General features: G+C 44.9%; 1 protein-coding gene across 4 annotated transcripts in view; it reads left to right on the top strand.

Moving 5' to 3' along the window:
- Positions 1–15,286, top strand: part of IFT88 (intraflagellar transport 88) — a gene marked incomplete at its 5' end in the record, with an annotated part of 70,353 nt that overhangs the window by 33,257 nt on the left and 21,810 nt on the right. For all 4 annotated transcript variants that reach the window (XM_079722114.1, XM_079722112.1, XM_079722113.1 and 1 more), the window contains 6 exons: positions 2,699–2,798; positions 7,360–7,446; positions 9,373–9,559; positions 12,044–12,152; positions 13,866–14,016; positions 14,507–14,622. In XM_079722114.1, the coding sequence (XP_079578240.1) occupies positions 2,699–2,798; positions 7,360–7,446; positions 9,373–9,559; positions 12,044–12,152; positions 13,866–14,016; positions 14,507–14,622 (750 nt within the window). The remainder of the gene's footprint in view (positions 1–2,698; positions 2,799–7,359; positions 7,447–9,372; positions 9,560–12,043; positions 12,153–13,865; positions 14,017–14,506; positions 14,623–15,286) is intronic.

The following is a 15,286-nucleotide window of genomic DNA, read 5'->3' as shown; positions in this document are numbered from 1 at the left end:
TTGGTATGTAAGTGAAATTTTAAGTATTTATAAAATGCCAACCAGTCTGAGTGAAATTTTCCACTAATTTAACATTTTAACTTATCAAAACTAATTACTTTTGTCATATTAGACTTTTTAAAATTTTATTTATTTTATTTTTGGCTGCGTTGGGTCTTTGTTGCTGCACGTGGGCTTTCTCTAGTTGCGGCGAGCAGGGGCTACTCTTCGTTATGCTGCGTGGGCTTCTCATTGCGGTGGCTTCTCTTTGTTGTGGAACACGTGCTCTAGGCTCACAGGCTTCAGTAGTTGTGGCTCGCAGGTTCTAGAGCACAGACTCATTAGTTGTGGCTCACGGGCTTAGTTGCTCCACGGCACGTAGGATCTTCCAGGACCAGGGCCGGCATTGTCAGGCAGATTCTTTTGCTGATTTAAAAATTCTCTCTTTGTCTTTGATTTTAGATAGTTTTATTACAATGTATCATTGAGAAAATTGTTTTGAGTTGAACTTTTCGGGTTGTCTCTTAGTTTCATGAACTTGGATGTCCACATCTCTCCCCAGATTTGGGAAGTTCTCAGCTATTATTTCTTTTTAAAAAAATTTTATTGAATTATAGTTGATTTACACTGTTGTATACAACAAAAATAAATATTTATTGTTTACTGCAGGCCAGTTGGAAGTTCAGGATAAAAAGTATCTGCCTTCGAGAAATTTACAGTTTAGCTAATGTTGGTTGTCACCTAAGATCTCCTTGATTAGCTAAGTAGACAGATAATTATATTAGCAATCACAAAACATTGTAACTGCTGTTATACTAACGTAACAAGTTATGCTTTATTGTGTGCTGTGTGCTTTCTTAGTCCCAGTTGCTAATGCTAATGTAGATTGTTGTCATGGTGTCATGGAAGGCTCCCCAGATTAAGTGACATTTGGACTGAGGCTTGAAGGATTAGTAGGAATAAAAGTGGGGGAAAGGAGGGAGGATGTTGTAAGTAAAGAGAAGAGTGTCTCAAGGGCCAAGATGTTGGCAGCTCTTCTTGTATAGATTCTTCTGGATAATTAGCCCAAAGGTTCTAAGGCATCCTGTCTGTCTAGCATGGTGGGAGCTTTGTTCCATCCTTAGAAAATTGAGAAAAAAAGTGACTCCAGTAATTTTCTGTGGGGCTTAATCCCTTTGCAGAATCCTGTTTGGGAACAGGAGGGGAAGAGTATCATGCTTCTGTCTTTGAGCCACTTGATTTGTTGATGGCAGCTCAGGGAATGAGTCAGCGTCTTAAATATTTCCCACTTTTCTGATCTTCCACATCTTTGGGTTTGTGAGCCTCTCTTCCTGGAACACCCTTCCCCTTTTGTCAAATCGATTCATCCTTGTCCCTTAAAGCGAGCTCAGACATGTCTGGAATACCTTTCCTAGTGTCTCCACCCCTCCATTCCTGTATTTCTTCACCACGGTTCTTACACCTAACTCAGTTTACAGGTCTGCTTCCCCTCGAGGGCAAGAGCTGTATTGTGTGTGTCCTGGTAGCCCTGTACCAGACGTAACATCTCACACGTTGTAGACATTTGGTGACCATTTGCTGCGTGCGTTGTGGAATAGAGGGTTTCCCCGTTATTTTGGGGAGCCCTGCACACTGCTTTGCTGAGAGGGTACTCCAGGGGGGCCTGACAGGCTGGGTTTCACATCCTCTCTCACCACTCCAAGCAGAGGGCTGTTTTATAAATCAGGGTTTAAAAAATGTTCTGCTTGAAGAAAGGGATCTTCTGCTTTAATAATCTATTTTTTAATTTTATTTTTTTAAATTATGTATTTATTTATTTGGCTGCGCCGGGTGTTAGTTGCAGCATGTGGGATTTAGTTCCCTGACCAAGGATTGAACTCGGGCCCCCTGAATTGGGAGCGTAGAGTCTTAACCAGTGGACCGCCAGGGAAGTCCCAGTATTTTTAAATTATTGGTCTAAGCCAGTGGCTTTGAAACATTTTTGAACCCCAGACCCTCAGTGAGAAGACGATGAAGCACCCGCCTTGCCCTTGTTATGCACAAAGCCCTTTGATATCTTTTCTCTTCTGTTATTTGAAAGGTCATGATCCTCAATTTGAAAAACATTAGTCTTGGTGCAGTGGGTTTTGGTAGCAATAGAAATTGGGCTCAAGTTCTTACTTGGCAGTTTTCTACTTGTGCGATCTATTTTTGTATCTATGACATGAGATAATGTCAGTCTTTCAGGGCTGTGGTGAGGACTAAATGTGTTCATGCTTACAGGAATTGGCACGTTGCCTGATGTTTAGTTAACAGTAGACGTTCTGTGTGCCCTGGGCAATGGATCCATGAAAGTCTGTTCAAGTTTGTACACAAAAAATTAAATATATTCTCAAGTTCTGTAGAATTTTTCTCACCATCAGAGCATTTAAGATGAAAAAATATATAGAAACAGTTTTACCTGTTACAAACTGAAGTTGTTTTATTAATTTTAAAATGAGAATTTTATTTAAAATACCATAAATAATTAGACGTGGCGAGAGGCTAATGAAAAATTGGCTGAGAAAACGGGTTTGGAACTGAAGAGCTCTGTAACTTAATGCCTGTGTTGGAAGGAGTCAGGTGCTCAGTCCTCCAGAGCACTAGGGGCACTTTTAAACACTTCTGAAAAGTCACAGTTAAGAAAACCTAGATACATTAAAACTAAATAAAATAACCGTTTTTACGCTTTACTTTATAGGTGTGTTGAAGTTGTGAAAGCTTCTCAGTATGTAGAGCTGGCAAATGATCTGGAAATAAACAAAGCAATTATGTACCTGAGACAAAAGGACTTTAATCAAGTAAGTTAAAAAAAATGTTTAGATGGAAGTTAATGTTAACTGGTCAAAGCGATAATACCGTGAAACTCCTTTCTAGATTACTGTTACCTGTGATTATTCTGAATTTGAGTAATATTTTTATTTCTACCTTAACATAATTTCCTTTAATATAGCATGTTTTTAATTTTGACCTGTTTGTCCTGTTTCCTTTTTTTTGGCCACATGGCATGTGGGATTTTAGTTCCCTGACCAGGGATTGAAACCATGTCCGCTGCAGTGGAAGCGTGGAGTCCTAACCACTGGACCACCAGGGAATTCCCCTGTCCTGTTTCTTAAAATATAAACGCTTGCCATGTAAGACATGGCTGCTAAATTACTAAACCGTATTCTAGTCCAGAGGTCAACCTTCCCCAGAGGTTTTCAAAGTGTTCCCTGAAGCTCAGAGGCTGTTCAGAGTCAGGGTTCGTACACGGGCAGTGGGGGAGGCCAGGAGCCGGAGCAGCAGCCTGGTGCCTGAGCAGCTCTCCTGGCACCTGCTTTACGTGTTTGGTTTACTCGTTGACGTCGCGTTGGGCACAAAAGGAATCTGTCACTGGTCCCACCACTGTCCTGCCACCTGGGGTGGGGAGGAACGGTGCTCCCCTTTCACAGTCTGCCTCACAGGAGAACAGAAGGACAGCTTTTTAAAAGGGGGCGGGGATCACAAAGGAGAATAAAGAGAATGGAACTTGATACCCTAGTTTATGCAACCAGTGGTTAGTAGCATATATGCCTGCAATGTAGAAAACTCAGCCCTTCCACGTTTAGACCCAGAGAGTGAGGGCCAGAGGGAGCCCCAGTGTCTTTCCTCCATGCTCTCCTGAGCCAGTTTTCAGGCTTTCTTCCTATTTAAGGACCTTCCGTTTTCCTGGAGACGGGAGAAGTAACTGACCCTTTGTCGGGGAGGAGGGAGAGCGGCATCTGCCCCGAGGACGTGAGCTAAGGGGAAGCAGCCGCCCGGTTGGTGCTCGTGGCGTTGCCGTGTGATGAAGGCTGAGCAGGTGCTCGTGGCGTTGCCGTGTGGTGAAGGCTGGGCAGGTGCTCGTGGCGTTGCCGTGTGGTGAAGGCTGGGCAGGTGCTCGTGGCGTTGCCGTGTGGTGAAGGCTGGGCAGGTGCTCACGGCGTTGCCGTGTGGTGAAGGCTGGGCAGCACCCCGGCTGGCCCACGGCGTGCATGGCTCCAGTGTGCTGAGTGATTGTTTAGTGTTTGTAAACCATAAAAAGACTTTCTAGGTATCTTTGTGTCTGTTCTGCCATTTGAGCATCACACCCTTGGGCATTAAAAATGCCACAGATGAAACTCTGATCCTGTTGGGATGCTGAAAAGTGGAAGTGAAGTGAGACAGATTGGTCTTTGCTATCTTGCTGGAGTCATCTGTGGACCAAAAAAATAATTTCGTGTCTGTGTGAGAAGTACTGTTACAGATGACAAAATAGAGAAAGCCATTTTCCGAGTTTTCTGTTTTGTTTTTTTTTTTCCTGCGGTACGCGGGCCTCTCACTGCCGTGGCCTTTCCCGTTGCAGAGCACAGGCTCTGGACGCGCAGGCTCAGCGGCCATGGCTCACGGGCCCAGCTGCTCCGCGGCATGTGGAATCTTCCCGGACCGGGACACGAACCCGTGTCCCCTGCATCGGCAGGCGGACTCTCAACCACTGAGCCACCAGGGAAGCCCTATTTTACTGATGTTTTAAAAATGTAATTTCTGCTTTCTTTTACATCGCTGCTTTTACTCTGTGTTTCTTTTGTTGTGTATTCTAAGTATGACGAGGTAGGTATAACACAATCTTAGTTTGGAAGGAACACTTTTAGGTCAAAAAGGATTGGATTGACGTATCTCATAAGGATCATTGATTAAGATGCTTTATTTATTTATTTATTTTTTGGCTGCGTTGGGTCTTCATTGCTGCATGTGGGCTTTCTCTAGTTGCGGCGAGCGGGGGCTCCTCTTCGTTGTGTTGCGCAGGCTTCTCATTGCGGTGGCTTCTCTTGTTGCGGAGCATGGGCTCTAGGTGTGTAGGCTTCAGTAGTTGTGGCGTGCAAGCTCTAGAGCGCAGGCTCAGTAGTTGTAGCGCACGGGCTTAGTTGCTCTGCGGTATGTGGGATCTTCCCAGACCAGGGCTCGAACCTGTGTACCCTGCATTGGCAGGTGGATTCTTAACCACTGCGCCACCAGGGAAGCCCGAAGATGCTTCATTTACAACTTGGCTTAATGTTGTAAATGTTTTTTTAAAAAAATGCTGAAACTGAAATCTCAGAGTATGGTTTTTTTGTGGTGATAGTGTTGTTTTGTAGCAGAGAAAGAACTCCACTAAAGCCACAGGTGGATGGGGTGATGGCCAGTGGTGGTGGACAGACATACCCAGAGGAAAGCTGAAGCCCATAGCGGACAGCATCAGCCAGTAAAGAAAACCAAAACGGAGATTTGTCTATTTTCCTAATTCTTCTTGGGGAAAAAAAACCCCAAACTAACAATGTTTATTTTCATTATTTGTTTTGCCATTTACAACTAAATTTTATTGTGAACTTTTATCTGTTTCATTTATACATTGATTTACATTATTTTACTTTTAAAAACAGAAATATTAGAGATGCATTCATTGAATGTGTAAAGAACAGTATGAAAACAGCCTATTTCAAAGCCAAAAATACCTGAGAATGTTCCTTTTATTAGAATGTTTAGCCTTTTCAGGATAGTTGTAGTTTAGAAGCTTAAAATTTGAAATATGTTTTTACTCTGTCCATGTTTTTTTTGTTTGTTTTTTTTGCGGTACGCGGGCCTCTCACTGCTGTGACCTCTCCCGTTGCGGAGCACAGCCTCCGGACGCGCAGGCTCAGCGGCCATGGCTTACGGGCCCAGCCGCTCCGCAGCATGTGGGATCTTCGCGGACCGGGGCACGAACCCCTGTCCCCTGCATCGGCAGGCAGACTCCCAACCACTGCGCCACCAGGGAAGCCCTGTCCATGTTTTTAAATGAATGATTTAAGTTCTAAATATTTTTGTTAATTCTCCTGAGTAATAGCTTTGGGTTCATTATTCTTTATGTATTATTTGGATTCGTAGCAATCTTTTGTGGGGAGAATAGATTTGGTGTTAAACGTAGTCTTAAAGTATTGTTATCGATGAGCCACAGATTAACAAATAAAAGAATTTTAAGATCCAACCAACACATTTCCTTGACTATAATGAATAGCTGCTTTGAAAGCAACAATATAAACTGATAGTGTTCCGTTTTTTAAAAATTACCATTGTTGTTAGTTTGCTTTCGGGTTCTGTTTTATGGATGTCAGAAATATCAGAGAACAGCCTTCTTCCCCTCTGCAGTCTACTCGAGTCAGAGGATTCAGTGGATATGTGAGTTATGCCTATTCACGTGCCTTATATTTAATTAATTAATTAATTAATTATTTTTGGCCGTGCAGCACGGCTCGTGGCATCTTAGTTCCCTGACCAGGGATTGAACCCACGCCCTCAGCAGCAACAGCGTGGAGTCCTCACCACTGGACCGCCAGGGAAGTCCCCACTTGCCTTATATTTTAAATTAGCACATACATTTATAGTGACACAGTCTGAAAGTAAAGATGAAAACATCTCAATTCTTATTCAATGTGAAATGCAGCTTGTAAAGCTTAGAGGCTCCGAAGAGGAGCTGGGGGTTGGGTAGTGTTGGTGAGGTAGCTTCTGCAGGGAATCACTTCCAGGTAAGTTTTAGGAGCTTCTTGTTATGGAAGAGCCTTCCAAGAAAGAAAGTGAGAAAGGGGCTCTCAAGATGGACGGTATGGCGTTTGGGTTTTTCTCTTCCAGAATTTACTTTGTGGGATTATAAACTAATGGTCTAGAAACTTCCAACGGTTTTCTCTCGAGTAATCAAGACCCTTTAAGAGAGCAGTTCTTTACTGCGCTATGACCGGGTGTGCACGTCTCCTGCCCTTGGCCGCAGGGGAGTCACGTGCTCGGTGGCCCAGCGCAGGGCTCGGACCGCACGGCGTCCACCGGCGCAGGGCTCGGACCGCACGGGTGTCCAGCAGCAGCAGCTGCGACCCCTGCAGAAGCTGAGCACGGCTTTGCTTGGACACAACTGCTCCCCAGGACCCAGCGGCCAAGCATTTTCTATTCAGTAAATGTATTGTAAAGGAAGGAAGGAAAACCACATCTTTTTCCTGTTTCTGGCACCTCTCAGTAACTTCTAGGTGGAGAACTCATCCACCTCTCGTGCAAGGGGCCTGGCATCCCAAGTGTCCTGCCAGGTCGGGGCATCTCAGACTTGCCAGGGGGTTAAAATGTGCTTTAAATTGCTCATGGCTTCAGAGTGTAGTTACATCTGGATCTGTATCAGGTCACTTTGTGACACCCCCAGAATTGCTTTCTCTCCCAGTTTTGAGAACCCTTTTTCACAAGTGCTGACAATCACGTGACATTCTCGTCTGTCACCTGTTGTCCTGAACACACCAACCACCCCCGTGCCTTCCCTGGTCTTGTCCCCAAACGGAAGCCTAAATGCTGTCATATTACAAAGGTAATAACTTGCAGATATTTCATTTTTAGGCTGTAGAGACCTTAAAAATGTTTGAAAAAAAGGACAGTAGTGTGAAGAGTGCAGCTGCAACCAACCTCTCATTCCTGTATTATTTGGTGAGTTCTGCTTTTCATAACTACGTTGGTACTGTGGTATGTTTATGTTGCTGCCCAAGGAGGGGCTCTGGAGAAGCAGGGTGGAGAAGGACAGCATGGCTGGGGTGGGTCTGGGGGCCGCTTGGGTTGTGGACGTGGGTGCGAGGCCATCTCAGAAGGAGGACGGAGGGAGGACCTGTGGAGCTGATCTCAGATGGGAAATCAGGGTTAGAGATAAAATGTGTGGTTGTCTCTGTAGAGGTTTAAGCCTTGATGATAAATGCCATGGATGGAATGATTGTCTCCCCAGAACTCATCTTTGAAGCCCTAACACCCAACGTGACTCTATTTGGAGGTGGGGACTTAGGGTTAGCTGAGGTCATGAGGGGAGCCCCCACGATGGGATTAGTGCCTTTATTAGAGGAGAAGGGAACCAGAGCCCTGTGCCCTGTGAGGACACAGCAAGGAGGCCATCTTCAGATGTGGACGTGGGCCCTCACCAGATACCAGGCCTGCTGACCCCCTGGTCTTCGACCTCCAGCCTCCGGAACTGTGAGAAGGAGCTGTGAATTGTTGAAGCCCCGTCTCTGGCATGCAGACAGCAGGCGGTGTCTCCAGGGTGTGAGCAGGGCACAGGGCTGGGGGCTGAGGAGGCCAGTGTGCAAATCTGTGGAGAGACAGGAAAGGAACTAGCAAAGCATGACGGCTTTGGGGGGCAGGCATCGTGAGAGCAGAGAGGGGGCACAGGAGAACGAAGGCCCCCCGGGGCGGGGGGCGCGGGGGAAGGCTCAGCTGATGCAGCCCAGCGAGGCTCAGCCCACCCTGCAGGACGGTCGCTGGACCAGAGCTGGGCCTTTGCACCTGCAGCCGCCTCGTGTTCTCCCCCCACCCCAGCCCCTCCCCTCCCCCCACCCCAGCCCTTCCCCTCCATGCGCAGCTGCCCTGCCCTCCCGGGACCCTGAGGTCATCCCCTCACAGCTCTCCAGTCCCCGTCGGCAACCTGTCACTGCTCTTCTAAGTTGTGCCTGAAGCTTAATCCAAAAGACAGTGTTACACGGTTTAGTGTTTATGACAACAGCACCCCGCTCTTAGGGAGTCCACACAGATATTTGTATGTGAGTGTTCAGACCAGCGTTATTCATAATAACCAGGAGTGGGTGGAAACAACCCACGTGCCCGTGAACTTGGTGGAGGGGTCTGTGGGACTCGGATGCCCTCTGTGGTCCACAGCCCAGCCCGGCGCAGATCTGGGTCCTCTGCAGGAGGAAGCGCTGGACGTGGGTGGGAACGAGGGCGAGCTGGGCCGGGGGGCGAGTCTGCACCCGCCCTGCCCTGGAGACTGGGAAGGGCCTTCAGAGGGTAAGGTGCCGCCGCACCACATCCACGGCCACTGGACAGGGACCATGGAAGATGGGAGGTGGGAAGCAGCACCCCTCCCTCAGCCACGCCGACGAGGCACCAGCAGCTACGTTGTGAGAGGTGGGAGGCCCTCGCGGCACAGGTGAATGCCAGCCCAGCCGCGTCCTAATCAGGCACTGGCGGTGGGGACGGAGCGGAGGTGTGGACTGTGGTGATGCGGGACCCACCGGCCGTGCAGCCAGGATGACGGGGCAGCAGGGCAGTGGGGCCTCTAGCTGGGTGGGTGCCGTAGGTGTGGGGAGCTCCTACCTGCAGTCAGTGATGACAGGAAAGTGGGTGCTGGAGATGGAACCGCTGATGTGGAAGTGGTGGTGGTGTCCAGACCATGACTGTGGAGCAGTCGGTTGTAAGAAACTTCTTGACAAGTAAAACCTTTTGTGGAGTGAGTCCAGCGAGACCAAGATATGTAAAATACATGCTTGTTTTTCCTGTCTGTAATCTCGGAAAGTCCCTTTATCGTGTCTAATCTCAGGAGAGGCAGAAGCGGTACAGTGAACTTCAAGTAATTTGTATGTGTTTGAACTTCAGGAGAATGAATTCGCACAAGCCAGTAGCTACGCAGAGTTAGCTGTGAACTCTGACAGATACAACCCGTCAGCTCTTACGAATAAAGGGAATACAGTGTTTGCAAATGGTGACTATGAGAAGGCAGCTGAATTCTACAAAGAGGCTCTAAGAAATGATTCTTCTTGTACTGAAGCACTTTACAATATTGGTAAGTGAAACAAGCAAAATGGCCTTCTTTTTTTTTTTTTTTTTTTTTTTTGCTTCAAAACCTCCAATTCATTGAGAGGAAGAGTTCCTTGCAACAGAAAGTTGGAAAGAAGACTTGGATTATAGACTATTTTTAATGGAATTAATGACTCAGAATCTGGACACTTGTGAGATTTGGGTAGATGTAGCCGAAATTCCCTCTAAAAAGACTTCCAGGTTCCTCCCACTGTGGTATGAGAATGTTTCCCGAATTCCTGCTAATACTGGATATTATAATTCAACTTTTGCCAAACTGATAGGTGGGGGAAAAAAATCTCATTTTCTTCCTTTTTTTTTCTTTTATAAGTTTATTTATGTTTTGCTGCATTGGGTCTTTGTTGCTGTGCACGGGCTTTCTCTAGTTGCAGTGAGCGGGGGCTACTCTTCGTTGCAGTGCGCAGGCTCTAGGTGCATGGACTTCAGTAGTTGTGGCACACGGGCTCAGTAGTTGTGGCATGCGGGCTCAATAGTTGTGGCATGCAGGCTCAGTAGTTGTGGAGCATAGGCTTAGTTGCTCTGTGACATGTGGGATCTTCCTGGACCAGGGCTGGAACCTGTGTCCCCTGCATTGGCAGGTGGGCTCTTAACCACTGCACCACCAGGGAAGTCCCTTCCTTTTTAATTACAAACAATTTCAAACACTGAAAAAAAAGAGAGAAAAAGCATACCTCTGTACCTACCACCTATATTTAACACATTTTTACATTTTGTTATTTTTACTTCAGATTTTGTTTTTTTTGTTTTTTTTTTTTTGCAGTACGCGGGCCTCTCACTGTTGTGGCCTCTCCCGTTGCGGAGCACAGGCTCCGGACGTGCAGGCTCAGTGGCCACGGCCCACGGGCCCAGCCGCTCCGCGGCATGCAGGTTCCTCCCGGACCAGGGCACAAACCCGTGTCCCCTGCATCGGCAGGTGGACTCCCAACCACTGCGCCACCAGGGAAGCCCCAGATTTTGTCTTTAATAAACTGTTAAAGACCTGAAGGTTCACACCACCCCATCCCTCCCCTGCCTGTCAGAGGTCACCTGACCCCCATCGTGTCCCCCCGTTGTGTCCCCCTGTCGTGCCCCCCAGTCGTGCCCCCCGTCATGCCCCTCCCAGTCATGTCCCCCCGTCATGCCTCCCCCCGGTTGTGCCCCCGCCGTTGTGTCCCCCTCATTCCCCCCACCCCCACCCCCACCCCATCGTGAGCTCGTGCTGTTGCGGACACATGTTGATGCAGTGCAGGCTCATGTCTTGGCTTTTCAGTGAAGTTTCCTCTGAAGGTTTCTTCTCCTGCTTCTTTGGTTGGCTTGTTCATGTTATCCTCTCTTTCCTGTGACGATCTCTCCTCCGTGTCTGATGAGCCTGCCCTTCTCCTCGTATCTAGGAGTTTGCAGCTGAGGCTGAGCTGCCCACTCCCCATCATGGCGCCGTCTGTCTCATCTGTGTCCTGGGGGTGTCCAGGCAGCTGGATCTCTCCTCCCGGGGCTGGGCTGGGTGGGACGGGAGGGGCAGGGGGCATTAGCAACTCTACCTGGCACTGAGGGGTTGGGAGAAGAGGGGTGAGTGTGGGGGCCTGGGGGCACGAGGTCACTCACCAGGCCCCCGTCCATTTGGCCTCTTCATATGTTTAAATGCCTCTCTTAGTCCGTCGCTTAAGGGAGCTTTATAATTTCTTCTGTGAAACAGAATTTTTCTATTTTTTATGTAGTCAAATTTGGTTTTTGAAAATTTGTGGCTTCATTTGTTTATTGCTTTATGAAGCCCTTCCCTACCCCAAGATTACAAAATCATTTTCCTTTCATGCTTTTATAGCTTTGTTTTTTCTATTTAGTTTTGAAATAAAAATTGAATTTATTTGAAAAAGGAATAAATTCAAGAGAGGAATGTGTGGTTTTCTCATCATGCGTAATCACTTGTCCTGGCACTGTTTATTACTTGTCCCTTAGTCCTCCTTGAGTTTATTTATTTTTAAAAAAATATTTATTTATGTATTCATTCATTCATTCATAAATTCATTCCTTCTGGCTGCGCCTGGTCTTAGTTGCAGCATGCATGCGGGATCTCGTTCCCCAACCAGGGATCGAACCCAGCCCCCCATCATTGGGAGCACAGACTCTTACCCACTGGACCACCAGGGAAGTCCCAGTCCTCCCTGACTTTAACTACATTCTGTAACCCAGCCCATTGCTGAACTGTTTGTGCTGTTCTTTCAATGTCTGTCATTCCTGCTCCCCTCAGCACTTCAGAACAGGCACTAAAGCTTTCATGATTCAGTGTCTGCCAAACATTAGTGGAGTTTCCTGCCCAGCCTTGTTCTTTTTTTTTTTTAATTGTGTTCATCTTTATTTTCTCTTTTGGATGAATATTTACCTATATTTAAATATTCATTCTGTTACTTTGAGAAAATTACTACCAGTACTAGTATTTATAGCTTACCTTTTTTTCTCTTTCTTCTTTTTAAAGGCCTTACCTATAAGAAGCTAAACCGGCTTGATGAAGCTTTGGACTGTTTCCTGAAACTTCACGCAATCCTGAGAAACAGCGCCCAAGTCCTTTACCAGATAGCAAATATGTATCTTATGTGAAAAACTTAAGGACAGTTATTAATTCACTCAGTTGGTGATTGAGTACCACTTATTAAATAAGCTTAACCAGTGAATTAATTGATGGGGGTATATTTTAAAACCTGACTATCAAATTAATATGTGATGAAAATATGATTTGAGTGATCCTGTTTTTAAAGGGTCATTTGCATTATAGGAGGAATTATTTAGAAGTTGCAACTATTATTAATTTTTAGACATAGTAATTGAAGTAACTGGATATCATGTCGAGTCCACACAAAATGTTCATGGAGCATAAATTAGACCCTTCAGGGAATTCCCTGGCGGTCCAGTGGTTAGGACTCCTTGCTCTCACTGCCAGGGCCCAGATTTGATCCCGGGTCAGGGAACTTAAGATCCCACAAGCCATGTGGTGCAGCCAAAAAATAAATAAATAAATAATGATAATGATGAAAAAATTTTAAGTACTGTCTCCTGTGTTTCTGGTAGGGTAGATAAAATTTTTTTGATAAAAAATGTTAATTTTAGAGCAGATAGTGGCATAGTTATTTCTTTTAGCCTTTTTGTTTTGTCCAGTTCATTTCTCTGAAGGTGCCAGTGTCATGACCTGCTGGTGCCCAGTTCCTGATCAGTTCAGATACAGTCAAGGAATTGTTGTGTTTGAGGCTGTTTGAATACATTTCTTTATTTTTATGTTTTTCTTATGGTATCACATTTGTCATCATTAAAAATAGAGGGCTCTTCTTTTTTTTTTTAAATAAATTTATTTTATTTATTTTTGGCTGCATTGGGTCTTGGTTGCTGCACACAGGCTTTCTCTAGTTGAGGCGAGCAGGGGCTACTCTTCATTGTGGTGCATGGGCTTCTCATTGTGGTGGCTTCTCTTGTTGTGGAGCGTGGGCTCTAGGCGAGCAGGCTTCAGTAGTTGTGGCACGAGGGCTCGGTAGTTGTGGCTTGTGGGCTCTAGAGCACAGGCTCAGTAGTTGTGGTGCACGGGCTTAGTTGCTCCGTGGCATGTGGGATCTTCCTGGACCAGGGCTGGAACCCATGTCCCCTGCATTGGCAGGCGGATTCTTAACCACTGCACCACCAGGGAAGCCCCAAGTCTCTTCTTTTTCAATGAAGCTTTGGATTGGAATATTTTCATTTCATTAAGGCAGCTAATATAAAATAAATAGTAATCAATAAGTATTGGTGTGAATAAATTATTTGAGTGCATGCAGAGGACTTACTAGGCATTAAAGCTACAAAAAACTGTCTTGGGCTTGTAATGTAATTAGGGAAAACTCACCGGAAAATACATGGAAACCATTCCTTTAAAATGTTCAACATTTAAGAGAGGTAGAATAATTGAAACACAGCATTCAGGCATTTTTATTAAGAACAAATTTTGGACAGAACTTTGAATAAAACAGCACACTATTCTACTAGAAATTTGTCAGTTAATCTTAGTGGGTAGTAATGAAGTAAAAGGAAAAGCAAGGTGTGTGTGTGTGTGTATATATATGTATATATGCCCCATATACATATATATGGGACAAAAGTGTTATTGCCAGTATGACCGTTTTTCATCCTCATCCCTGACGAAATCCAGAGTAAACAGTATTAAGTAGCACATTAGTATAGACTAAGAAATATTTTTATGAAATGTTGGTTTTAGCTTTGCTCATTGATCAATGAATTTAGAAAAGTTGTGTTATCCTTCATTGAAACTGTCTAAGATACGAATTAATGGAAGATCCCAATCAAGCTATGGAATGGTTAATGCAGCTGATCAGTGTTGTTCCAACTGACTCCAGAGCTTTGTCTAAACTGGGAGGATTATATGACAGTGAGGGGGACAAATCCCAAGCATTCCAATATTACTATGAGGTGGGTGTGCAGTCTTGCCTTCCTTCTGCTTTTTAGCCTTTTATGAATTGTTATAAAAAAGACAGCAGGCCTCTTAATTTTTAAAAATTATAAATGCTTATTAGCTTTTAAATAAATAATGATTTAAAATAAAACATTTGTGGAATATAAAGTTAGTTTTTGATTATTTTAATAAAAAGTAAAAGGTACCAATGCATTTTTCCCTTGAAGGGTGATTTAATCCCTTTTGAATCTATTGCATGTTTAATTTGGCTCGGATCATATATCAGTACATCAAAAAGATATTTATAGATAATTGAAAAATGTGTCAAACAAATCTTAAGTTTTCCAAATCTTATGTAGTTTCAAAACTTGAACAGTGCTTGTGACAGCTCATACTTTTTAAGTAAGAAATGTGACACTGAATAAATTAATACAGCCGGTGGGGAAGATGTTGGGGAGTGAACTGTGCGTTGTGACTGAAGTTCTTTTGTCACACCTCCCTTTCCAGTCGTATAGGTATTTCCCGTCCAATATTGAAGTCATCGAGTGGCTCGGGGCCTATTACATCGACACCCAGTTTTGTGAAAAAGCCATTCAGTACTTTGAAAGAGCTTCTCTTATACAGTAGGTAACCATTACGATTTTATGTTTAGTTAAATGTCTACAATCTGATAGACATACTGAGTTCATGAGCAGTTATTAGTGAACATTCAGGCATCATTTCAATTTTCTTGTATTGTGTTTTGTTTGACTTGGTCTTTATTATGATAAATATATTTCCTTTTTATGCAAATGTTTTAAAAAATACCTTCAAGGTACTTTTCTGTGTGTATTTTTCTTTTTCACATCTCAGTAAACAAGTATTTCTTTATCAATCAGAAAATGACTCATTCCAAAGACAAAGTTTCATTTCTGAAAGAGTCCTAATTGAAATGTTTCATTGGTCTCAATTTGTAATTGATATACATTATATATTAAAAATCAGGACTTCCCTGGTGGCGCAGTGGTTAAGAATCCGCCTACCAATGCAGGGGACACGGGTTTGAGCCCTGGTCCGGGAAGATCCCACATGCCACGGAGCAGCTAAGCCCGTGTGCCACAACTACTGAGCCTGCACTCTAGAGCCCACAAGCCACAACTACTGAAGCCCACGTGCCACAACTACTGAAGCCCACACACCTAGAGCCCGTGCTCTGCAACAAGAGAAGCCATCGCAATGAGAAGCCCGTGCACCGCAACGAAGAGTAGCCCCCACTCACTGCAACTAGAGAAAGCCTGCATGCAGCAA

This window comes from Hyperoodon ampullatus (genome assembly GCF_949752795.1).
Source record: "Hyperoodon ampullatus genome assembly, chromosome: 16".
Taxonomy (NCBI): Eukaryota; Metazoa; Chordata; class Mammalia; order Artiodactyla; family Ziphiidae; genus Hyperoodon; species Hyperoodon ampullatus.
The sequence above is the reverse complement of the archived record's forward strand: the minus strand, read 5'-3'. Positions and strand labels throughout refer to the sequence as shown.